This window comes from Haemorhous mexicanus, chromosome 1 (assembly GCF_027477595.1).
Source record: "Haemorhous mexicanus isolate bHaeMex1 chromosome 1, bHaeMex1.pri, whole genome shotgun sequence".
Taxonomy (NCBI): domain Eukaryota; kingdom Metazoa; phylum Chordata; class Aves; order Passeriformes; family Fringillidae; genus Haemorhous; species Haemorhous mexicanus.
In genome coordinates, this window is record NC_082341.1 from 81365083 (window position 1) to 81390193 (window position 25111).

General features: G+C 35.4%; 1 protein-coding gene across 2 annotated transcripts in view; it reads left to right on the forward strand.

Moving 5' to 3' along the window:
- DNAH5 (dynein axonemal heavy chain 5) overlaps positions 1-25111 on the forward strand; it is a 113736-nt gene that overhangs the window by 62936 nt on the left and 25689 nt on the right. For both annotated transcript variants that reach the window (XM_059852160.1, XM_059852247.1), the window contains exons 44-60: positions 321-497; positions 910-1114; positions 1592-1734; positions 2452-2586; positions 4106-4228; positions 5279-5492; positions 6109-6332; positions 8292-8487; positions 12624-12796; positions 15344-15474; positions 16328-16481; positions 17127-17394; positions 17980-18211; positions 19706-19820; positions 20037-20213; positions 22940-23143; positions 24515-24694. In XM_059852160.1, the coding sequence (XP_059708143.1) occupies positions 321-497; positions 910-1114; positions 1592-1734; positions 2452-2586; positions 4106-4228; positions 5279-5492; positions 6109-6332; positions 8292-8487; positions 12624-12796; positions 15344-15474; positions 16328-16481; positions 17127-17394; positions 17980-18211; positions 19706-19820; positions 20037-20213; positions 22940-23143; positions 24515-24694 (3051 nt within the window). The remainder of the gene's footprint in view (positions 1-320; positions 498-909; positions 1115-1591; positions 1735-2451; positions 2587-4105; positions 4229-5278; positions 5493-6108; positions 6333-8291; positions 8488-12623; positions 12797-15343; positions 15475-16327; positions 16482-17126; positions 17395-17979; positions 18212-19705; positions 19821-20036; positions 20214-22939; positions 23144-24514; positions 24695-25111) is intronic.

Below are 25111 nucleotides of genomic sequence, written 5' to 3' on the forward strand. Positions count from 1 at the left end.
TTTTTTGGATACCTTTCACAGCTGTTGTGATTAAAAAATGTTTGAAAATAATGATTTTTGTGCTGTTGAACACAGTTTTTACTTTTCACTTCTCTTCATCTTTAACATCTTGTAGGAATTATGCACACTTGGGTAAAATTTCACCTTTTGTTAATTAAACCCTTCCCAATGGGCTGGGAAACCTAACTCTCACCCCCCCTTCCTTCCTTCTCCCATTCTGCCCCCCAGAAATCAACATCCATGCTTCCTGAACCTTTTGAATTACTGTACTTGAATTCACTGAGACTGGCATTAGGAACTAAATTTATACTTTATAACAGGGATTTTTGAAAAAATGTTCCTTCCAAGAGGCGGAAATTCTACGTCAGCTGTATTCTTCATCGTTCCCAGACTTGTACCGCTTCAGCATTCAGTCTCTGCATTGCAAGACTGAGACGTTGGAAGCCTTTGTCATTATGCAGAGCATTAATATGCTGCAGGGCCTTATCCCACCTAAGGTAGGTAGTGTTCATGTTTTTACATGTAATTAACATATTGTAGATGATTTTAAGTAAGAGAGTTTTGTGGAGAGGGATTCTTTGATGACTTGGGATGTCAGAGGAGATGCAGGTTAGTAAGGAATGCTTTCTATTTCTTTAGAAAGTAATAGCTGGGATGTGACCTCTTTCACAATCTCTCATTTGGATTTGATGTTAAGCACTGGTTTACATTAAGCACATGGAGCATGTATTGTCAGTTTTCCTTTTTTTATTTTTGGGTGATTTGTTATCAGTTTATATTGATTCTGTCTGATTGTTGAAGACATCTCTTAATTTATATATGACTGAAGACTTCTAACCTCATGTTACTAATGATTATCAAGTAGAGTTTTCAGGCTGTTGAAAATTAAAACCTAACTCAATCCTTCAGGAGCAAGGTGGGGAACTGACTCCAAAATACTTGGAAAGGCTATACATCTTCTCTCTCATGTGGAGTGTAGGAGCATTGCTGGAGCTGGAGGACAGATGCAAAATGGAATACTGGCTTCGAAAACATGCAACAGTAAAGCTTGATCTTCCCTGCATCCCAGAAGGCAGTGAAGATACAATGTTTGATTATTATGTGGCATCTGATGGTTAGTAACTCAGCAGGGTGATATGGGGTAAAATTTATAAGTAATTTTATAATTGTGCTTATTTCAGAGAATTCAGAAGTCTTATATAGCTTACCTTTTTTTGTGCCCCTTAGAAAGCTTTGTTTTATGGCTATACTTTACTGGTGGTGTTGGTTTAGCTTTTTCTGTTTCCAGTGAAAAGTCAGAATGTGGATATATTGATACAAAAGCTGCATGGACTTTGTGGTGATGAACTGTCAAGTGAACATAATCCTTGTTGTTGTCAAAATTTATGTAGGAAAGAGGAGTAAGCCTCTTAGATACAACTTGAGGGATTCTGTTATTAAATGATTCTATAAATTTTAGTCTGAATACACAGAGAGGGATTGCTGTATACGTGAGACAGAAGCATAGACAGATCTGTGAACTGAATGGAAAATAAAGGAAGTGATGATGCCTAGTATTTCTAAAACATTGATTTAATTTCTTTCTCATTAGGTACTTGGATGCACTGGAATACACACGTTGAAGAATATGAATATCCCAGCAGTGGTACTCCAGAGTATGACTCAATTCTTGTGCCTAATGTTGACAATGTGAGAATGGATTTCCTTATTGAAACCATAGCAAAACAGGGCAAGGTACTTTTTCTATAGTTCATATCAAAGCACTGCCAACAGAACACATGACAAAAATCTTGGAGTAGCAGTGAAATATCATGTTATTGAAAAGGAAGAACTTAATTTTTTTTTTTTAGATATAAGATGGTGTTTCCAGAAACTACTTTCATGCAAATATGCTTGAACTCTTGAATAGTCACTGTTTCCAGACTTTGTCTTCCCTTCACTCCTTTGTTCTATAGTGGAAATAACTGTAATTACAGCTGAGATCAGTCAGAATGGAACCAGTATTTTCATGTACTGATGGGAGAGGGAGAAGTGCATAGGTCAGGAGGCTCATATCTGACTGCTGATTGAACTCTGCCAGCATGGGGCAGTTACAGAATTTATGTAGCTTTAGGCTATTCTTCACCAAAACTGTGTCACATAAGCAATTGAAATTCTACAGATACTGAGTCTCTAGATGATTAAACCCTTTTTCAAATAACTGACTCCTTTCCTTGTTAGTGTGATTGTGCTGGATGACATGACCATTAACTGCAAATATTTTTAACTTGTCAGGCCTGCAAAAATCTATGAGACATTAACTATTTTACTTCTACATGTCTCCTGTGAAAAGTTCGCTTGACATAACTTTTCTAGTTTCTTTTCTGTTTAAAAGCTAAATGGGACTGTTGAGCCTTTGCCAAGACTCCCAGCTCTTGTGTTTCATCTTATTTCGATATTTTCTTTGTCTAGGCTGTCCTGCTAATTGGTGAGCAAGGAACTGCAAAGACTGTTATAATCAAAGGTTTTATGTCAAAATATAACCCTGAAAGGCACATAACTAAGAGCTTGAATTTTTCATCTGCAACAACCCCATTAATTTTTCAGGTATAGTAGTGATTAATCTTCTCATACAAGATAGTTGGATTCACAGAATATTCTGATTATTTGCCAGGAGGATGCTTCTGAAAGCGATTCGGAACAATAAAAAAGCACCTGTTCAAATAGTCCAAGTGTTCTAACACATGATTTAAGACTTCTGTAGAAAAAATCGTTCCTTTCATCTCCTTCAGTAGCTATTGAGCTGTTCTTGGACTTCTACAATAACATGCCTATTATTGTTTTCATCTTATTATGTTTTTGTGTCAAGTATATCCGTTCTCACTAACTGGGAAGAGCTGTTAGATTTCACTAAACACCATGGGTAAAATAAGTGCTACCCACAACAATCTGTCATTAAAAGTGTGCTGTCTGCAATTTAAGTTTCAGTCATTACAGTAACTCATTAAAAAAGTAACACATGCAGTGCAGCTGCTCTACATACAATTAGAATGCTTAAATCCTGAACTGTACTGCCTGTCCAAATTTCTACCAATCTAATTTGCATTATTTCAGGTGTCTTTAATCTCCTGGCACTATATTTGGGGACTGTTTTTAATACAGTCTGGTATGCCAGACCAAAGCACTGTCTGGACTGTAAGTGCTGTGTATAAACTTAATGAATCACCTATCATCTGCCTGTATAGCATAGTAGAAACTACTAACATTTTATCTAATATACAAACATGTAATTTTGGTCTTAATTTCCTTAGGATTTTTTCTTGTATTTATTGGGCTATAAACAAAAAGTAACATGCTTTTATAAAATAAATGTAGATTTAATTGGTGATAGGTGAGATTCTGATCATCAGGACATCTGAAATAGATGTGCTAGACCAAGTCAATTCTCTGTTAACAATCTAGATCAAAACATGAGCCATGCTTTAAAATTACTCTAGCTTCTTATAATCTTGGTGTACCTGATGCCACTCCTGGTGCAAGATTGGAGCCTAGGCATAGTTTAAGAATGCAGATATATAGGTTTATACTGAAGAATAATTATGTATGGTTAAGTGAACTTTCACTTAGAATAGAGTAAATAAAAACTGGAACTTAAGAAGAACAGAGAAATGGAAAGATAAGAACAGTAGAGGCAAGTCCACCATTAGGCAAAATTTTCTAATCAAATGTATTTATATATATGAGTTTATTTATTGATGTATGTTTTTATGAAGTACATTGATACCTGCTGGAAAGCTGTTCCAGAATTGCATCTTCAATTTAATCTTTATTGCTAGCAGTCATCAATTTTGCTGATAAATGAATAAAATGAAAGAAAAGTTTGAAACCTATTCAGATTTATTAAAGTGTTAGGCATGTTTTCCTACTGTAGACACCAGCCTAAAGCTGTATACCTTGAGATTTCAGACATTCTAGTTGAACTAGTGCAATTACCTCCAGCAAATGCCTTGTCTAAACCTCACTTAGTAAAAATCTACATAACAGGAACATCGACGTGTTTAAGAGATTGAATCATGTATGAAATGAAGTGCTCTTTGTGACTGTGCTCCTACTTGCTTTTTAACAGCGTACAATAGAAAGCTATGTGGATAAGCGCATGGGCCCAACTTATGGTCCGCCTGCAGGCAAAAAGATGACTGTCTTCATTGATGATGTGAACATGCCCATAATCAATCAATGGGGAGATCAGGTCAGTTTGTGAAAGAAGAAAAAAAAACAAAAAAAGGGTTTTCTTTGTTTTTATGCTACAGTGTAAAATTGGCTTCTCAGTCATGCAGAATAGGGTAAAATTGATATGTAATACTTTAATTTTAAACAGTCTTTTAAAAGAAGCCATCTACATTGATTTGTCAGGAATTAATGGAAAATAAATATGCTGACAGCAAGAAGCAGTTTGAGTGTTCCTTAAAACATGCCTGTATAATTTTAATAATGTTTTTTAACAACACTCAGTTTATAATTAAAAATAAGAAGTCTTTGGTACACAAATTGTGGTACCAAAAACTGACATTGTGGGCAATAATTACAATACTGTGAAACCTGAGAGGTAAGAAGTGTCTTCTCTGCTTCAGACAAAATGGAAGTAATCTTTATGTATATTGACAAAGTTCTTCTGAAGTACATTGCTTTGGAAATTAATGTTAGAATTTCTATAGGAGTAAAGCTATAGGATGTACTCTCTGTGGAGTTTTTTCAGCTTTTCAAACAGAAATGTAGGGTATCCCTTTATGACTAAAGAAAAGGGTCTTGCATGTTTTTGTATGGAAGTAGTTCTTTTATTTCAGCTTGAAAACCATGCTTGTGTTTGTTACATATGAAACTTAATACAAATATTTTGTATCATTTGCAACATGATGCATTAGTTTGGGTTTGATTGAAAAAAGATGTATGGTTACGTTAGTTTGGGCTTGATTAGAAAAACTGGAAAACTTTTTTTGAAAGGCAGAAGTATTTCCAACAGCAATGGAAATCATGCAGCATTCAAGTGAGAGTGAATTTTCATATGAGTGATTAGTTCTAAACAAGGGTACCCTTCTACTCTCACAATTTTTATCCTTAGATTTTACCAAAAGTGCTTATTCCTTGCAGTGCAGTTTTATTCTGAAGTAAATAAGCAGAGGGTTAGGGGACAAGATAGTGTTATACTCTTTGTTAGGTATTTCAAACATTTAAGTATGTTCTGTATTTCATTCAGTTGTATGCATATGATTGTCTTATATAAAATCTGGTTACTTTACAGGTCACTAATGAGATAGTTAGGCAACTGATGGAACAGAAAGGATTGTATAACCTGGAAAAACCTGGTGAATTTACCAACATTGTGGACATTCAGTTTTTGGCTGCTATGATCCACCCTGGGGGAGGTCGCAATGATATTCCACAGAGGCTGAAGAGACAATTTTCGGTGTTCAACTGTACTCTGCCTTCCAATTCTTCCATTGACAAAATTTTTGGTAAAGGGAAATTAGCTTTGTATCCATCTCATTTTTTAAAATATTAGTTGATTTTTCCTTATCATTCTCTTTGTACACATTATTGTTAAAATTGAGGCTTAATTCCCCTCTGATTTGTTTACAAACACATTTTTCTTCAGTAATCACTTCCCACCTGCAATGTCATCAATCTGTAAATTTTTTGGGTCCAGTGACATCTCTGAAACTCTTGGTATGCTCAGATTTAATAAGAATGACATGAAGGTATTGTTTTAATGACAGCACTGGACAGTTGCTCAGTTGCCACTGCTGCTAAGAATAAGTGACTAAAGACTAGACTTTCACAAAGAATGGGATCATACTGATTTCAGCAGGAGATTAGTTATTCAAGGCCAGTGGAAACTATTTTATGAGGAAAAGAACATTTTAATGTGCTGTTAATTAAAAGCTAAATGACCATTGGGCAGGTGGCAGAATGATACTAAGAATGGAAAATTTGAATATACACAGGAAAGCCATTTTAACAAATTTGAAAAGGTCTTTGGGATTGGAAAAAGAAAAGAAACAGAAGCTTCAGATAATCATTGCTCTTGGTGTTGCGCTGACGTCTTTGATTTGGCAATTTTTCTTTCCACAGGTGTAATTGGAGAAGGACACTACTGTAGTGAGCGGGGATTTTCAGATGATGTGAAGAAAGCAGTAGCCAAATTGGTTCCATTGACACGCAGGCTGTGGCAGATTACCAAGCTAAAGATGCTGCCCACACCAGCCAAGTTTCATTATGTCTTCAACCTTCGAGACCTCTCGAGGATTTGGCAAGGAATGCTGAAGACTTCATCGGAAGTGATCAAGGAACCACAGGTAAGTGCAGCACATCAGTGACCTTGTTATAATTAGTGTAGGAAAGGGGATGAGAGTCTATCTCGGCATTTGAATTTGCTTTAAAAAAATGCAACCTTAGCAGCTTTCTTGAGACAAAAGGTGTTTTAGTCCAGCTTTTATAGTATATAAACTGAAATGTCAACTTTGTTTCAAAATGATGACAAAACCCACTTCTTTAGTCTTAACAGTTTGCTTCTATGTGCTTTTCTTATTACTGACAAATACTAGTTTATTTAAAAGAAGTGAGAAAATAAGCAAGAGGCAATGAACTTACTTTAACCCAATGAAAATGCTCAATTATTGATTAAAAAATTGAATAGTTCCTCCTCTCCATTACTGTCTTGAGACTTTCAGTCACTGCCTAATTTTTGTCTAACAATTGGTTCCCGGCTTATGGTTTAAAAGGAAGAAGTAATAGCAAGTATTAGTAATATTTTTTTTCGATAATCTATCTTTCTTCCAGTAAAATATAATTTCTCTTCTAATTATTTTAAGTCATTTAGAGTTTTAAGCTGTAAAACATGTAGTGCTGGAAAAGCAATATTTATGGTAAACATGGAAAATTTGTTAAATATTTGTGTTATATAATCACTTCATGTAATGTGCATCTCTGTTGAATAAACTCCTGAATTCTTCTGCATCTAAAATTTAAACTTCTGAATGGATTTTAATTTCTGAAGCAAAATCATGGAGCACTTAGATTATGTATATATGTAGATACACAATTAATGTCTTTTGAAGTGTAAAAACCAGTTGGTCAAAATACTATTATATAAATTTACATATTAGTTCTGAGACTTGACATAGTATGCGTCAATTGTACAAAGTTCTGTAGGCTGGACAAAAGGTCTTCAAGGAGTACCTGGAATTTTTCTGCTACTGTATGGTAATAGCATAGGATTAAAACGAGTGCTGCTGGTATTAACAGCCTGACAGGTTCTCCTTTTTCATCCTGTGACAAAATGGAGAGACTTTAAAGGTATATTGTATTTGGAGAAGGGATAATATAAACACTTAAACATTTTCCTTTGCTGTTATTCTCTAACTACTTTGGCTGTAGCATTGGGACTGCTATCTGTGTTTGGCATGAAATAATTTGTGCCGTGACGCTTATATTTTCACCCATCTTCTACTTAATGACCAGTTAGAAAAGTGGTTTATCAATACATAAATATGTTAATTGGTATGGATATGGTTTTAGGGCTGAGGAAATAAAATCTTCATACACCTCACTTTGGAACACTAGATTACAGCTTCTTCCATAGTTAACTGAACATAATTTTAAATTGCTATTGGGCAGAATAAGAAGCTCAAGGTATCTCTTCTGAAAAAAACCCAAATACTATTTATTTTCTAATGTTAATGTTATTTTTAAGTTAAGAAATTAGGGCAAAGCTTTGAAGTTGGTATAATTTTTTTGCAAGCCAAATTAGTTCCTCAGTACAAGAAAGACACAGAGCTCCTGGAGCATGTCTGGCAGAGAGCTACAAAGACAGTTAAGGGACTCTTTTAAGAGGAGAGATTGAGGGAGCTGGGCTTGTTCAGTCTCAAAATGAGAAGACTGAGGAGAGACTTCATTAATGTCTGCCAGTGTCAGGGAGAGTGTCAGGAGGGCAGAGCCAGGCTCTGCTCGGTGGTGCCAAGGAATGGGGCAAGAGGCAGAAACTGATTCACAGGAAGTTCCTCCTGAACATGAGGAAAAGCTTCTTTACTGGGGGGGTGATGGAGCCCTGGAACAGGTTGCCCAGAGGTTGTGGAGTCTCCTTTGCTGGAGATACTCAAGAACCATCTGAATGCGATTCTGCCATGTGCTCTAGGATGACCCTGCCTGAGCAGGGAGGATGACCCACTGTGGTCCCTTCCAAACTGGCCCACTCTCCTTCTGTGATTTTGTGAAATGCCCCCTGTTCTTTATTTTTTTTTTCTTTTTGTATGTAGGTGCTGATAAAACTGTGGAAGCATGAATGCAAGTGTGTTATTGCTGATCGTTTCACAACCTCGGAAGATGTTGATTGGTTTCACACAGCTGTGGCAAAACTCATTGAGGAGGAATTTGAAGATCCAAAAGCTTTGCTGAATCGTGAAACAGATGCATTCTTTGTTGACTTCTTAAGGGATGCACCTGCAAAAACTGGTAAAGATTTACTTTAATAATCATAGAAATGACAAGAATAGGCAAGGGGATATGATAATCATAGATACTAAGAAAAATATGTTGTAAAAATTCATAGTAAGTTTATGCATCAAAAGTGTCTGTTTTGTCCAGTGGCTTTGAAGGTAGTCTGTGTTACCAGCTGTGGCAAATTTTTTACCTTAATGGGATTTCTAAGTCTGTATTGATATCCAGTTGTCTGTATAGGAGAGTCTTGCTTTCATTTAAATTGGTGTGGCAGACGGACAGAACTGCCAGATAGTGAGCATGAGTCTTTTTAATTTCAAAATGATGAAGGAAATTTGTTACGAATGACTTGAAATTGTGGGGTTGCAGTAGTAGATAAAGGACAGCAATGTAGGTAACATGCCCTAGAAATCTGATAAAAAAAAAATACTGTCTCTGGGCTAATCCAATACTCTTTAGGAAATAACTGTTACATGTTTTTGTAACAAATGACTATTAATTCAAATTTTCCTGAATGCTAGTTAAACCTCTTTAAAAACCCATATGACTTATTGCAATAAGTCTTTATGTCTTTCAAACAAAAACGTGGTGTCACTGATCTCACTAAATTACGTGGGGATTTTTATCAATTGTTGCAAAAGAACAGAAGATGTTTGTGTTTAGGGGAAGATCATGAGATGATTCAGTTATCTGTGCTGGTATCACTGCAATGATGGAGAGTGGAGCAGTAAGAGACTGGCATGAATGGCCAAGGCTATTTGAAACTTTTCTTGAATAATTGAAGTAGACAGAAGGAAGTGACAATAGGAGAATAAAGGATAGGACCTATTTCATTGGAAGGAATAAAATAGAAGTAAAAGTAAACTGGTGTAAGAAAGGAAATAATTACAGCCTTAAATATCTTGCTAAATTCCATCAGTGTAGAGAAGACTGAAATGTAAGTCAGAGTGCATACTGAGAGGGTGAGGAGTGATCTTTAATGCAAAAATTTAAGTCCACACTAGAAGCCATTATATTGAACTGAAAAATAAATGTAAAATGATAAATGTATTTCTCAAAATTATTTGCCTTTTTGGTGACAGATTAAATGTACCCGTCCTGTAATGTGCCTTTTAGCATGGAACTTCATCTAAATACAAAGCAGGAGACGCTCATATAGAAGAGCTGTATTTTGCCCTCAATAGATTTCAGGACCTAACCTAAATCCTGAGCCTTGAGAACCCCCTTTCTGTTTTTGGCTTTAATGAAAAGAATAACAAGTGAAATTTTGTTTTATTTGTCCCTATAATGGCATTTAGAATTTCCCATTATCATGGAAGTGTAAGAGCAGGACCTTGATTTTAGAGATTTCTAAGCTCTTAAATATTAAAAATGGCATCTGACATTGACTTCAAAGAGCCCTATGCTCAGTTAGTAATATGTTTACTGGTACTACATAATCTTTTTGTCTCTGGATTGTAAAAGCACAATATGTTTGTCCCTGAGAGAAATACATGATTACTTAGATCTTAGTCAACTTTTAGATCTTAGCTTCAAAGGAATTGTTGGTGGTGCTAGTGATCTCAATACCTTCCACCTATTCAAAGGTGTTTTTATCGGTTGGTTTTGACATTGTTTAGTACTTGTGATTATGAATCTTGAGACTGAGCAAGACTTTAAAATAATACTTTTTGCTGGCTGCCTCTCTAAATAATGGATAACTCTGCCCTTTCTTAGGTTTTGTACTTCATTGTACTGTCCTTGGACATTAATAATAAAACTGCAGGAACAGAATTAAGATGATATAATTATTTTAAATGTTTCAAAATTGTAAAAGTATCACTGCAGTCCTTGATGTATTTCTTATTAGTTTCTTATCAGCTGCTAATTTGTTTAAATATCTTATTCAGCTTGTAAGAAATTGATTTCCACCTGGAATACTCCTTTACTTTAACCAGTGCTTTTACAGGTTAAAATAAGAAGTCAATTGATTTAATTAGATTTTAATCTAGAGGAGTGTTTATATGCAGAAACAATATTGAGCTAAAATTCTGAAATTAAGATGACGTCAAGCAAACAAAAAATGCAATATAAAGGACAGCTGAAAGATAATAATTTGTATATTTTGAGAGAGTAGGTTCTGTGGTAAAATATGTTTTTCTTAAAAGATGTTTTTAAATATGTATTTTTGGGTTTTAGTTTTGTTATTTCTTTTCTGTTGTTGTTTTTTCCTTTGAAACTGCACAAGCATTAGAAAGGTACAGTGGAAAGGAAATGGAGAAAAAATTTGAAACAAGAAAAAAGTTACAGACAGTATTCTAAGTACAGTAGAGTTTGGTTGGGGGTTGGATTTCTTCTCCCCACCTTTTTGTCCCTTACCTTCACACTGCCTTCTAGTGCTTTACTAAGCCTTAGCGAAAATACTTATTTTACTGGGATAATTTATTTAATTGATTTTAATTATACCTATTAGAGATAATGTTCTGAATTATATATTTCTTCAGCAAGTTAGAAGAGGCTTAGCAAAACGACTGATTTAGGATAACTGGAAAAATACATCCTGTAGTATATATAGATCATGAAATCCTGAAACTAATTGAGCTAAATGTATGTAAATAAGAGCAAAATGTACTGTACTAGTAGTATTTTTGAGGAAATCCAAACCACCAACCAAAAACCCCCTGATACCTGCCTGCTGGCACTGTTTCAATGAGATTTGTCAGGTATTTTTTAATGAAATATGGTCTGGATGAGAAGTGAGGTGGATTTAAAATTGCTGAATGGTCAAGCCCAGACAGTGGGCTAATTGGAGACCAGTAACTAATGATGTATCCCAGGGGTCAGCACAGGGTCCAGCCATCCTCAACACTGGTCATTAGTGGTCTGGGTGATGGGGCAGAGTGCACCCTCCAGCCAATTCCCAGATGACACAAAACTAGGAGGCATGGTTGGTATGCCAGAGGTTGTGCTGGCTCCCAGATAACTTAACTGCTGGAACTCCATAAGGTTCAACAAAGGGAAGTGCAAAGTCCTGGACCTGGGGAGGAGAGGTCCCACGCACCAGTATACACTGGTGGTCACCCATCTGCAAGTCACCTTTGCAGAAATGGACCTGGAGGTGCTCGTTGGCACCAGCCTGAACGTGAGCCAACAGTGTACCCTTGCAGGAAGAAAAAACTAGTGACATCCTGAGCTACATTAGAAGAAATGCAGCCAGCAGGCCAAGGGAGGTTGTCCTTTGCCTTTTTCAGCACAAGTAAGGCCACACCTGGAGTGCCGTGTCTGAGTCTGGGCTCCCCAAGACAAGAAAGATGTAGATATACTGGATAAAATCTATTGAAGAACTTGAACATCAGTTACCACTTTTTTTTTTTTTTTCATTTTATTTTTTTTCTCACTGTGGCAGTCTGTCCAGAGATGTTGTGGAGTCTGTCTTTGGAGGTATTCATAAGCCAACTGAGCATGGTCTTGGGGAACCAGCTCTGGGTGGCTCATCTTGAACAAGAGGTTGGACCAGATGACTTGCAGAGGTCCCTGACAATCTCAACTTTTCTGTAATTTTATTTGCTGTAAGAATTCTTATGAATGAAAGCATGTCACCTTTCAGCATGATTAAGGTTATGAATAGAAAAATGAGGCGGCAGCAGTGTTACCTCCTTTCTTTGAGAGTTGAATTGTGCCTTTTATATCACCTAACGAAACAAATGTATGCCAATTCCCAGTGAATATATTTTTTTGTTGTGGCAGTTATTAATTTCAAGAGTACATAATTTCTAGTGCAATTATTTGATCAATTTAGACTGTTTTTCTTTTACAGAAAAGACTATTTGCAATTTTTAACTGCAGTATTTATTTACTTTCATTCTCTGGTGCTTCTTTTTTTCCAGGCACATAAACAAATATAATTTTTCCTCCTTTAAGTTTCAGATACAGATGGCTCTTTAGTTTTTTTTTCTCATTTTGTCTTTAAAAATTGCATTGCTGAAATTACCATTTCTTGCAGGCAGGGTGTACTCAGCACTCTCATATGTACATCTAGTATATAATATTAAGTCTAATGAACCTGTTTCTGGGTGGTGAAACTTCTAGTTATCTTTACTTACTTATCCCATCATTGAATCTTTGTCAATTATTTAAACTGCTAAAGTTTTATTACTTGCTATTTGTTCTAGATGAGAAACCAGAGGAAGCTAATTTAGATATTCCCAAAATCTATGAACCAATCTCCTCATTTCATCAGCTACGGGATCGTTTAAATAAGTTTTTGCAAGCATACAATGAGAATGTTCGTGGTACTGGAATGGACATGGTTTTCTTTGAGGATGCTATGGTTCATTTAGTCAAGGTACAGTCTTACTGGATTGCCATTTGTTGTTGTTCACTTGCCCAGCTCTCCTTTGAGTAGAGGTATACATGAATCAAGGTAAATTACTTCTGAAACTGCAGCAACTAATTTATTGCTATCAAATATTTGATCTGTCACGCTGTGACTAGGTATTAAAACCTATTAAAAACTTTTTAGAAAATGCACCAGATGGAACTGTTCTTTTATACCTATCTTTTATGTTTGGTGGGGTCATGGTGCTAGCTATTCTAATTCTATTTCAGCCTTCCTTCTTAATTCTTCTGGGAGCCCTTCCTGTCTCTGGAGAGTCAAATGAAATTCAGGTTAAGACATAATTGGTTGCTTCTGAAGGAGTACGCACAGCGGAGTAGGAATTAATGTAGTCCAAAATTCTTTTGTAGATCCACAGTATGCTCACTACTTCTAAAGTTCTTTTGAATATGGATTGGAGCTGACCATAACTTTCAATGCAGCACAGCTTGATATGATTGTTCACACAGAATAGGCCTCATACAAAGGAGAGCCTTTTTAAATTTTTTTTTTTAACCCTAGAACCCCTATTGTCTAAGTTGAATACTGAGGTTTTTGCTATTTTTTAAAATTGTTAAGAACTTTATGTGTAATTGCATCATCCCCCCCCCAAATACAATATCAAATATCAAAACAATTTTAATTTAATTATATTTGACAAGCACATTGCATGTGCGGTTTTCAAAATTTTTGGGTGAATTCTTGTTGTTTCACAAAATTAGTCTCTTTCATTCTAAGGTTCACTGCAAAATTAATGATGTTCTGCTCTGGATTTCTTTAGGACAATTGTAAATAATCGTCACACTTACCACTAAGTTTCTCATTTATTTCTAGGAAAAAACTATTTAAGTTTAAGATATAATAATTTTTTTTTTTTTCACTGAACATCCATCTGTCATCCGAAATATCTTTGGGTAGCTAGATGGTAAATACCTGAAAAAATTTATTAGTATTTGCTTGGATAAACTGATAATTTTATGCTTTATGAAAAATGCTTTGCTTGGATAAAAAGTGTTTCTATGATTCTAAATTCTTGAAAACAGGAACAACTGTGTAGACCTGAGACATCTCACTTTCTCTTAGAAGCTAGGCACAGTTGAGGTAATGCCTAATCTGAGCTGACATAATATGACTTAAATGAGTTAAAGCTGAGGGATATCTTAAATAGAGAGCAAAGTTTCCAATTAACAGCTTGTGTGCCTCTGCCTGGAACAGATCTAATAGCCATTAGTGAAATGATCATTGATATTGCAAGGGTGTTGTGCAAATTAAATTTTCTTTGCTTAAATAATAAAGCTTAGACTAAGCCTTCATACTTGATTTTATCTTTCTTATGAAACATTAACCGATGGAAAACAACAAACACATTACATTCAATATGTGAAAGAAATGCTTTTCAAATTTGGGGAAATTGGCATGGCTATCTTTAAGAGCTTTGAAAGAGGTAACTCAGAGGAAGGGTAAGTAAATAAGTGTCCCAGGTTGTTTACTTACATGATGGAATTCTGGAGTCATCAAAGAGCTGTTCAAGATAATAAAGAGAACAGAAGCCAATCCCGTGCATCATTGCTTGTACGGAGGAGACCAGCTGCTAACCAGCTGGCTGGTATTATTGTGTCTTTGAGAGGGAATTGGCTCTGTGCTGCTCTGGATATTAACGTAGGCTCTTCTGAGAACAGTGAGGGTCTGTCCACTTGCAACTGATGGGCTGCCATGTTTCATGGCATTCTTTTTGGCTGTGGGCAGTAGGACAAGTGCGGTATGCAGTTCACCATTACTGCTGAAAATTTTTTGGCTCTGAATTCTAAAGGCTCTGTTTGTTTACCTTGCACAGTCCTGAATTGAAGGGAAATGTGGAGCAGTAGGAAGCTACTGCCTTTTGATTTAAAAGATAAGTAATGAAGTGGGAAAGAAATGTTGATCTAACTGGTAGATGTTTCACTGTGATCAAATATTCATACTTGGTACTGTGCATTTTTACAGTCAAGTAAATGAGAAGAGTAACAAGTTTTGTTATAAAGGCAGTAGTATTACCTGCTGCAGAGAATACTCAAGACTCTTTATCCCGAATTTAACATGCCTGGGACATCCTGTCCTTGAGGTCACGATGAGAGGATGTGGTGAGATGAATCTTACCAAGGTTATCCAGAGTTCATGGTATTGGGGAAATGATTTCCTTCCCAATTTTCATAATCCCTCATGCTGTGATAGCACATCACTAAGAAATCACAGCTGAGATTTACTTGCACTTTGTGGGAGATATAATATTACTGATAACTGAACATACATAGTGGTGGAATCAAATGGTTGCTATACTATTTGACAGGTCAACAGAAAATATTGTAAAGTACAAATGTCCATAGAATATATTAATAGTCATATGGACTCCTTTAATTAAACCTTAAAATTTTAATTTGTTCTTCATTTCTAATATAACTTTTTCAATGTGGTAGCATAGAATTTTTGAATGTGTGACTCTTACACATTGTAGCAATAAATGACTGGTATATTACACAGATTTCCCGTGTGATTCGCACTCCTCGTGGAAATGCTCTCTTAGTTGGAGTTGGTGGATCAGGAAAGCAGAGCTTGACAAGGCTGGCATCCTTCATAGCTGGCTATGACACATTCCAGATAATGTTGACAAGGTGAGCATTACCTGAAATTTAACTAAATATGTACTTTGTGTTTTAAGTCTTCCTATAAATAAAACAGGCTCACATTCTCTGCTTAACGTAGTCTGATCACCGTCACATAGAGTGGAAGGACATGACAATCCTTTGAAACTTACTAGATTTGCTTGATTTTCTACAATAATTGTGAATTTTTTTCTATCTTTGGGGTAGGAAATTATTTTATTTCCTTCACAGAAAGAGAAAACTTGACACTACCAGTATTCTATCTTTGCATCTTTGCACAGTACATTAAATGGTACTGAAAAATTTTTTAGGTGGTTATATATATCCAAAAGTCCTTTATGAATTATTATTGTAATATTTGAAATACTGTCATCTGAGGATGTTGAATCTTTATCCCTGCCCTCTAATTTGGTAAATCTTAGGTATCTATCAGTATTTTGACAATCTTTTCCAAGTACATTTTTGCTTTATTTCACATTGTTCAACCCAGTGTGGTTTATTTTGAAATAAAGATTAAAAAAAATTATAAATACTTCTCTGAATGCCTCAGAATGAATACCATCCCAGCTGTCTGTAGGACAGGTCAATTTTGGTACTCAAATATCATTTTAGAGAAGGGAAATTATTTTAAATCTTTTGCAGGTGTGTTGGCTGCAGAAGAAGTTGTAGGTTCACCTGTGGGAATGTTGCTTATCATGGGTCTCATTGGAGGACCTATCTGAAATATGCACCTTTTTGCCTTAAGTTCCAAGACATTGTTTCTAACTTAAATTTTCTTGGGGTTTTTTACCCTTTTGGTCAGAAGACTTTTTTTAAAAGAGATGAGTATTTGTTCAACTAACTTTTTCGGTATTTTTTGTAGATCATACAACACTTTAAACTTGATGGAGGATCTGAAACTCTTATACAGAACAGCAGGACTGCAAGGCAAAGGCACCTGTTTTCTTTTTACAGACAACGAGATCAAAGATGAGTCTTTCTTGGAATACTTGAACAATGTTTTGTCATCAGGAGAGGTAAGATGATCAATATTTTGCTTTTTAAAAGTCATAATTCTGAGGTAAAATAACAGAGTTTATTTGACTATTTTGTTATAAGTCAAAGAGTACAATTCCAAAAACTAGAACTCAAGTGCTTTTTGTCATTAAAGTATTATTAAAAATGAAAGCAGTCTACTACAGAATCCTAGGTTAGACTGAGCAAAGCTATCTCAAGGGATATGAGAACAGCTTTAAAAAAATAAAATTTAGACTTGAGAACTATTACTGATGTTCTGAAAAGTTGCCAGTTAAATTAACTATTAGTGTACAGTTAGTTTTTGTATGGTAAATTCATGTCCAGAATTGACGGATTTTATTTACTTTGTTATTTTAGGGTTATGTTTCAGAGTAATTGCTACTAGTTATTAGAATATAAAGAGAAGGAATGAAAGCTATTGGGGGGTGGGGTTTAAAATTTACAGCAAGTTAGATTTCAGTCTATTTAATGGAATCACTTCATTAAAACTTCTTGCTTAAAGAAAGGAGTTGGGGGGTGCTAATAACTTCAGTGTCTGAGATCTATGTCCCTTCCTGCAATGCTGTGTATTAAAAGAACCTTCTGCTATATCCTCTATTTTGGATCATCTCAAAAAGCATGAAAAATCTTCTTTCTTTCCAAAGGTGTCAAACTTATTTGCACGTGATGAGATAGATGAGATCATTAGTGACCTCATTCCCTTCTTCAAAAAGGAACATCCACGAAGACCTCCAACCAATGAAGCTCTGTATGACTATTTCATGGCCAGAGTCCGTCAGAACCTCCATGTAGTTCTTTGCTTTTCACCAGTTGGTGAAAAATTCCGAAATAGGGCTCTAAAGTTCCCTGCTCTCATTTCTGGATGCACTATAGATTGGTTCAGCCGATGGCCTAAGGATGCTCTGGTGGCAGGTACGTGTAGGTTTTACCTTTGCAGACACATAATTTTCTGATCAGCGGTCATGTAGCTGTTATAATTGTGTTGAATTTTGCCAGAACAAACTTACTTGATTCTAAAATTTGATGTAGATATTTTTTTCTTTAAAGCCGGTTTTATTAAGCTGTCGAAATATTTCTAACAGAGGAATGCTTTTGAACACAGTTTAAAGAAAAATTCTCCATGAAGATGTCTTAAAAGTATTTGTAAAGAAGGCAAAGATGCTAGTAAAGAAAGAGATTATTTGTGAATATATCTGTGATAGGACATACAAAGGAAGGCTGTGATTACCCAGTCCCTGGTAGGTAGCAGCTAGTTCAGAGTGAAAAAGCAGTTGCACACTTTGGAGATGAAGAATGACAGATCCTTGGCTATACTTTTTACTGACAGGTGTGGAATAATATTCAGAATCTGATGGTGAAGAGTAAAGAAGAATGGATTTTCAGAAGCTGGGTGAAAGCCAAGATACTACATGCTCATTTGTTTTATAGTGACTTGTTTATTAGCTAAGATGTTTTTATAAATATTTACAAACATTTAGGCTTTCTTTCTTTCCTAAGTGTCTGAACACTTCCTGTCCTCATTTGATATGGACTGCACTGCTGATACAAAGCGGGAAATTGTGCAGTGTATGGGCTCATTCCAGGATGGAGTGGCAGAAAAGTGTTCTGATTACTTTCAAAGATACAGACGTTCTACACATGTGACTCCCAAATCCTACCTGGCCTTTATTCAGGGATATAAAACCACATACAAAGAAAAGCATGCTGAAGTGCAAATATTATCAAACAGGTAAACTAGTCAGGTTACTTCTGTTTTCCTGTAGTTTTCTTCCCCAGGTAGGTATATTCTGATATGCTTCATTTCAATGTGTGGCTTGTCTCCTCGCACAGCAAAAAAAGGTATTTTTCATTCCTAAAATTATGTGAAGGTGTAACTCATTCAAATATTATAGTTGCTCTTGTCATATAAGATAAAGACTATATATATATTTGGGGGGGGGAAGAGTAGTGGTGCATGAAAAATAGACATAGAGGGAATATGAGATGAATATAAATTATAGCCATGTGTTTTCAAAGAGTAAAAGAAGACATCTGCATGTAGTTTCATAATATTTTAATAATAACATTTAATTTGCCAGTTGCCAAATTTTGTTTCCTTGCTGAACACTTGTAACCTCCTGTTATGAACAGGTAAGGAATATCCTAAGTGGTTTTGTGAACACAGTCTCACTTAGACTCCTGAGCTTTTTACTTGTACATTATTAAGGTGGTTTTGATATTCCTATTTTCAGATGCTTTGTTAAACTAATGATATCTATTTGCAGATACATCTTCATGTCAGGAGCACCCAACTATAATGTAAAATTAACAATTAGTGTATCAGTTGGTATCACCCTTAAGAAAAATTGCCTTCTCAGTTTTGAAAGATTGTTAAAAAGAGCTGGAAACCTTAAAGAAAGGCTTTAGCTTGTTTATTTGGCTTTGAAACATTCTTTGTCTTCAAAGTCAAATTGAGTTTGAAACCTGTAGTCATGTTAGGGGTGAAGGCTTGTAAAACAGAAGAGTGTTGCCCTGTTTTTACCTTCGGATTTACCAAGTCAGTTCATGAAGTCCAATTTCTTCCACTTAAACTTAGTTGCACTGTCTGAACTTGTGGGGGGTTACACTTTTTCTGTTCTCCTGCATTTGTTCAGCTGTCCAAGTACTGCATAGTCTTAGCAATAGCTCTGTAGGGGCCTTTTAAACTTGTCTGAAAAGTCCCAAGTGAAGAATTTTTGATAGAAAATAAAGAACTGTTGAAGGGGCACTTTAATGCTGAGTCAGAGAAGTCTTATCTCAACACTATTTTTCTTTTATTTTCTTTTGTTTGGTCTTGGTTTGTTTTCAGTTTCCACTTCAAATAAGAAATATTGATTGGTTATAATTTTCAGAATTTTGGTGATCAGGAAATGCTTTCTGCTGTACAAAACTCAATTCTTTGGTTATTGGCTCAAGAGAAACATTTATAGAACAACATGTAGGATTTTTTATGCAATGATAAAGGCATACTGTTTGATCAGAAGTGGGTAAAATTTCAAGCCACAAACTTTATTATTGTACTTTATTGTCCACATGATTGATTCTGAAGATATCAGAAAGGTAAAAGTTGCCCAAGTCTTATTTTTGGTGTAAAATATAATTTGCAATTATTCATTCTGATTGATGTGATTTATTCTATAGATGGAAAGTAGAGTATAAATTACATAGTGAATGAGATGCCTTTTATTTTGCTTTTTAACTTCAGAATAAATACTGGTCTGGAGAAATTGAAAGAGGCCTCTGAGTCAGTGGCTGCTCTAAGCAGAGAACTGGAGGTAAAAGAAAAGGAGCTTCAAATTGCCAATGAAAAAGCTGACATGGTATGTACAGCCTTCAAAGTGTATTGCTGTTTGATTTTTTTTCTCCTTTTATTCCTTCTATTTTGAAGAGATTAATCAATTAAAATGAAGTTAAGTGTTGAAAAGGAAGGGTCTTGGAGAAAATTTATGTTATTTGAATTTTCTGGAATTGGAAAGATATGATTTTATAAAAAAAACCTCTTTTAACTATGGCATGCGGGTTTTCTCACATTCTAGGTATTGAAAGAAGTTACTGTGAAAGCACAGGCAGCTGAGAATGTGAAGGGTGATGTTCAGAAAGTGAAAGACAAAGCCCAAGCTATTGTAGACAGTATCACAGTTGACAAAGCCATTGCTGAAGAGAAGCTGGAGGCTGCCAAGCCTGCTTTGGAAGAGGCAGAGGCAGCCTTACAGGTTAGTACTTGGACCATGTACAGCATTACCACTAAGAAGGTGGATGTCTTTGAAACACAAAATTGCAGGTGCATTGCATAACTCTTCACTTGACAGAAAATAAATATATGTATTTTGAGGCTTTTTAAGTTCTGTTTTGTTTTCCTTTTTTCACATGAGTACCAACCCCAAAATAGCCAGTTTTCAGAAAAGGGCGAGTTTTAACTTTTCTTTGAAACTGTAATTTGAATATATTTCTCTTTGTCTGCTCAGCTGACTTTTTAGGAGGATGTGCCTCAAGGCATTTTGCTGTGAGCAGTACTGGTGAAATCTGAAATATACATGTTAGATGCTAGCAGGGAGCTCACATCTCAAGAAACAGAAAAGTATGAAGAAAAAACCTGAAGGATAGAAAAACCTCAAAGGGTTTTATGTAGATTTGCTGGAAATTACACCTTTCCATTTGAGAGGCTGCCAGCAGTTGTGATGGTTAAAGACTGATTTGAAGAAATAGCATGATTAGCTTTGAAACCTAGTGTAGAACAATTTTTATGGATCTTCTGGATGCAAGACTTCACTTTGAGTGAAAGATCTTTAACAGCCTCTGCCGTGATGCTTAAAGGACAGAGTGCAAAAGTCTAAATGAAGGTTGATGACCTGACAGCTGGGAAGAGTGAAATATGGGAGAAGGTTTGTATTATAAGACCCTGATATGTAGCCACAGGAAAAAGGTTAAAGAGTTAGCAACAACAAAACAGCAAACCTGGTAGTGGGCAAGCATTCTGACAGGTGAAAAAATAAGCAACGTTAATTAGTCAGCATCTGCAGTATCAAGAGGGCACCAGTATTGTGTGTCTGGACCTGTATCTTATTAAAGATTGCTTTTGACTAAAATGGCTGAACCAAAACAATACTGCTCTTCTTGAAATGTAGGGTGCTAATAAATGAAAACCTGACTTCAAGAAAAAGTGATGCTGGCATTATTGTAAAACTTCTCAATGGGAAAAACCATTTGGGCTTAATCTTGAATTTCTTGAATTTTCTATAATAAATTGCTTTGTCTATGTCTAAAGGGGAAAGGCAAACTATCATAAAAAGAGACCTAGCAGAATGTGTCTATGTATTCTCAGCATTCATTCATTCATTCATTCATTCATTCATTCATTCACTCCATTAAGCAAGAATCTTCTCTGTATAGGTCTGTATCTTTCAAAAAATGAATCTCATAATCATTACAGATTTGCAAATTTGAGCTAGGATTCCTATAGTAGAATTCTGCTTGCAGAATAGATAAATGCCTATTAAAATATTTGACAAATAGAAGGGTTGTTACCAGATGAAAAAAAAAGTTATTAGCTATTTTAGTCACTTTTTAATGTATTTTAAGAATGATAAATGCTACATTAAGAGAAAGGTTGGTACACAACATCTTATAAGCATTTCTAAACATATAGTGAGATTAGATTTTGAAAGTAAGAATCAATTCTTGAGTAAGAATTGTCAGAGTTCAGTAAAACCTTGTTACACTTTGCCCTGTAATAAAAATAGCACATTAAATGCATAACTATAGACAAGTAAAGAAATAAATAAAATTGAAATATAATAATTTTGCCACAATTTGTATGTTAGCAAAAATAAGGCTGAGCTGAATTTCCTAACAGTCACTAAGAATCACTGGCTAAAGTTTTCACACAGATATCTGGAAAATCTCTGGTGAATTATTTGACGCACACTAAACCCAACAAGCAGAAAAATATTGAAGGGAGATAAAGGGCTGGCAGAGGGAGGGTGACCTGGGTAGTCTGCAGTGCTTTGAAGTCCCTGTACTGAATGTAGACACAAGTAATTAAAATCTGCCTTCATGAATTCCAGTGCTAGGCTAGAGGCAAGATGTCACGACACTCACAGTACTCTGAGTACTCAGATTACTAAGTAATCTGTTGCTTACTGTTTGGGCTGTCGTGTACTTGGACTGATTAAACTGCCTGTAAATAAGCAAAGCTTCTGCTCAGAGTTGTGTGTGTTTTAGAAGCGGGTCTGCCCATCAGCTGTTCCCATTGTTCAGTGGTTTTGTTGCTTTGTATGGGGTGCAGTAAATGCTGCTGCTCAAATCAATTCTTCTCTAAGGAGATATGTCCAGCAGATATTTCTGATAAGTCTTTTCCGATTCTTGATGTGGAGTTATGAGTTACAGCGTTAGACTTACACCCTAGACTTATTTAGCCCTTCTTATTAAGGCCTAAGTTTTTATACCTTATAATACATTTTTCTTGTGGGCCTGCTTCTATGCCAGGAATATTCCTGGTAAGATGTATTAGAAGGTACAAACATATGCATATACCAGGCCTTCTCACTGGTTTCCTTAAGTCACCTTTGCTTGCTGGATGTCAACAAAAAAGTATTTCCTTTCTAGACACAGTTTCTGGTCAATATGTTTGCATTTAAAAAACAAGTAAAATTTCAAGATATTTCTGGTTTGCTCTTTTTTATTGTCAAAACAGTTCATGGTAGTTTTGAGTTTTGAGGTGCTGCTGTAGAGGTGCTGTGGTGATGTTTCCTAGGAGTTGATAGGAGTAGTGAAAATCTGATGGGGGGGTTTTTCTAGCTTCAAGCTTTTTAGAGGCAAAAAGAACATATCTATTTTTATTTTTTCTCCCATTGATTAATACTGTTGGTGAGCTTATGCTTCACGTTTTACTAACTAAACAGAAGAAGCAGTTGCTTTGCCCTGTGTTTTCAATTGCTAGACAATAAAGCCTGCAGACATTGCCACCGTGCGCACGCTGGGCCGGCCTCCTCACCTCATCATGCGCATCATGGACTGCGTGCTGCTGCTCTTCCAGCGCAGAGTCAACCACGTGAAAATTGATCCGGAAAAATGCTGTACTGTCCCATCGTGGCAAGAATCACAGAAGCTGATGACAACAGGGAACTTCTTACAGAGCCTACAGGTGCTTGGGCAACCTTTTTCTATTTTTTTAAAGTTTTTATAATGTAAGAAAATAAGGGACAATGTTTTCTCTGATGTTCGTGGGAGAACAAATGTGCAAGGGAAATCACACAATAGATCTGAAATGTTAAGGGCTTAAGAATAAATAAGTCAGAATGACATAAACTTTAATCCTACTTGCAAATCAGCTGTAATTTTTCCTAAGTAAGGCAATGAAATTGTTTTAGTTGACAAATGACTCAAAGCTTGAAGCATTTGGTTTGGATAGCCATTACTTGTCTGTTTCATTAAAGCTGATAACAAACATCTTTTTGTCTGGTATTTAACTTTTCATTAATTTTCAACATTTTAGCTTGTGTGCTGGTTTGGAAAAGCATAGATGGTTATTAGGATGAACACAACCAGGACTTTTTAAAATTTGGGATTTTTTTGGTTCACAGGATTTGTCTAGGGAAATGGAAAGACTAACTAACTGGTAAACAAACCCTTTTCATAACTAAAACTAATAATATTATGATTTATCTAGTTGGAATAAATGGCATGTTTTCCTGCTCCACTGAGTATTATAATCTCTGATTTCTGCATTTTGAGTTTACTTAATTTGTCACTGGTCTAGTAGGAGGCTTGACCAGCTTTGTATGGTTGGTTGGCATGGATGTTATTTATGTAGTATTCACATTGCATTTACTTGTAAAGGTTTTTATTTTATAACGGACTTTGACATTTCATTTTGCTTGTGCTTAATTATACCTATTTGTGCTTCAGAGAACAGCTCTTTTTCAAGTTTGCCTGGGATTTGGTTTCATTATACATTGTAAATAAATTTGGGGGAGAAAATTGAGGGCTTTTCAGGAGGAAAAAGGAAAAATATGCTTTTTCAAGAAAAGAGTAAAAATAAATTCTTTAAAAATGAAATACATTCTAGTAATTCGACAAGGTAATTTAAAGGTAAGATAGATGGCTTGACCTTTAAAAGGACTGTCTTGCAGAATGTATGTTTTTGAACTAGAGTTTAGCTCTTCATTTTCTTTTTGAAGATTGTTAAAACTTATTCTGTATTAAGCAAAATGAAATTTTTAGCAGGACCAGTGATGTTTTGAAACAATTATTAGCTGTGTAACAGGAATAGTGAGTGTGAGATAGCAAAGATCATAAATGAAAGCCAACTTTTTTCCTTTTTGTAAGTATATATAACAGTGGAATGACTTTGTAAAGGTCTCAAAGATACATGTGACAAATAATTTCATATAAGTTGTTTGTAAGTAACACTTGTGATCTTTCCAGTGTTCTATGTGTTGTGAAATACATGTATATATCATCTACACTTACTGCATACGTTTTGTATCTTGCACTGTCAAAAATTTTTTTTCAGCAATTTCAGAAAGACACAATTAATGAAGAAGTGGTAGAACTTTTGAGCCCTTATTTTGAAATGGTGGACTACAACATTGAGACAGCTAAGAGAGTATGTGGGAATGTTGCTGGCCTTTGCTCATGGACGAAAGCTATGGCAGTATTTTTTTCCATTAACAAAGAAGTATTACCTTTGAAGGTATGTCTGTTTGTCAGTCAAAGATATCCTCTGCTCCTTCTCATCCTCACTTCACTTGAGGATTTAATCTGTGGGAAACTTCATCTGCCTTATTTTAATTGGTGGTTCCCTCTCTTAAAATTTATTACCTTGAACACTGTACTTCTACAGTAAAATGTATTTCAAATGTACTTCCACTCATACATATGAGTTGTCAAAATTATGAAAGAGATGGTGTGGTTTTCTGCCTCTGGACCCTTACTGGATGGGATTAAAGATTTGTCATCTAGTTAAATACACTACTGCAATTGCTCTACATTAATTTTGAATTAAGTAGAAAAAACCCTTGAGATTTAGTTCTTTTAATGTTCCAGATCTCAGTTCATAAGAAGATTGTACAGATACTCTTCATCAGTGTTATGTAGAGAAAAAAAACAG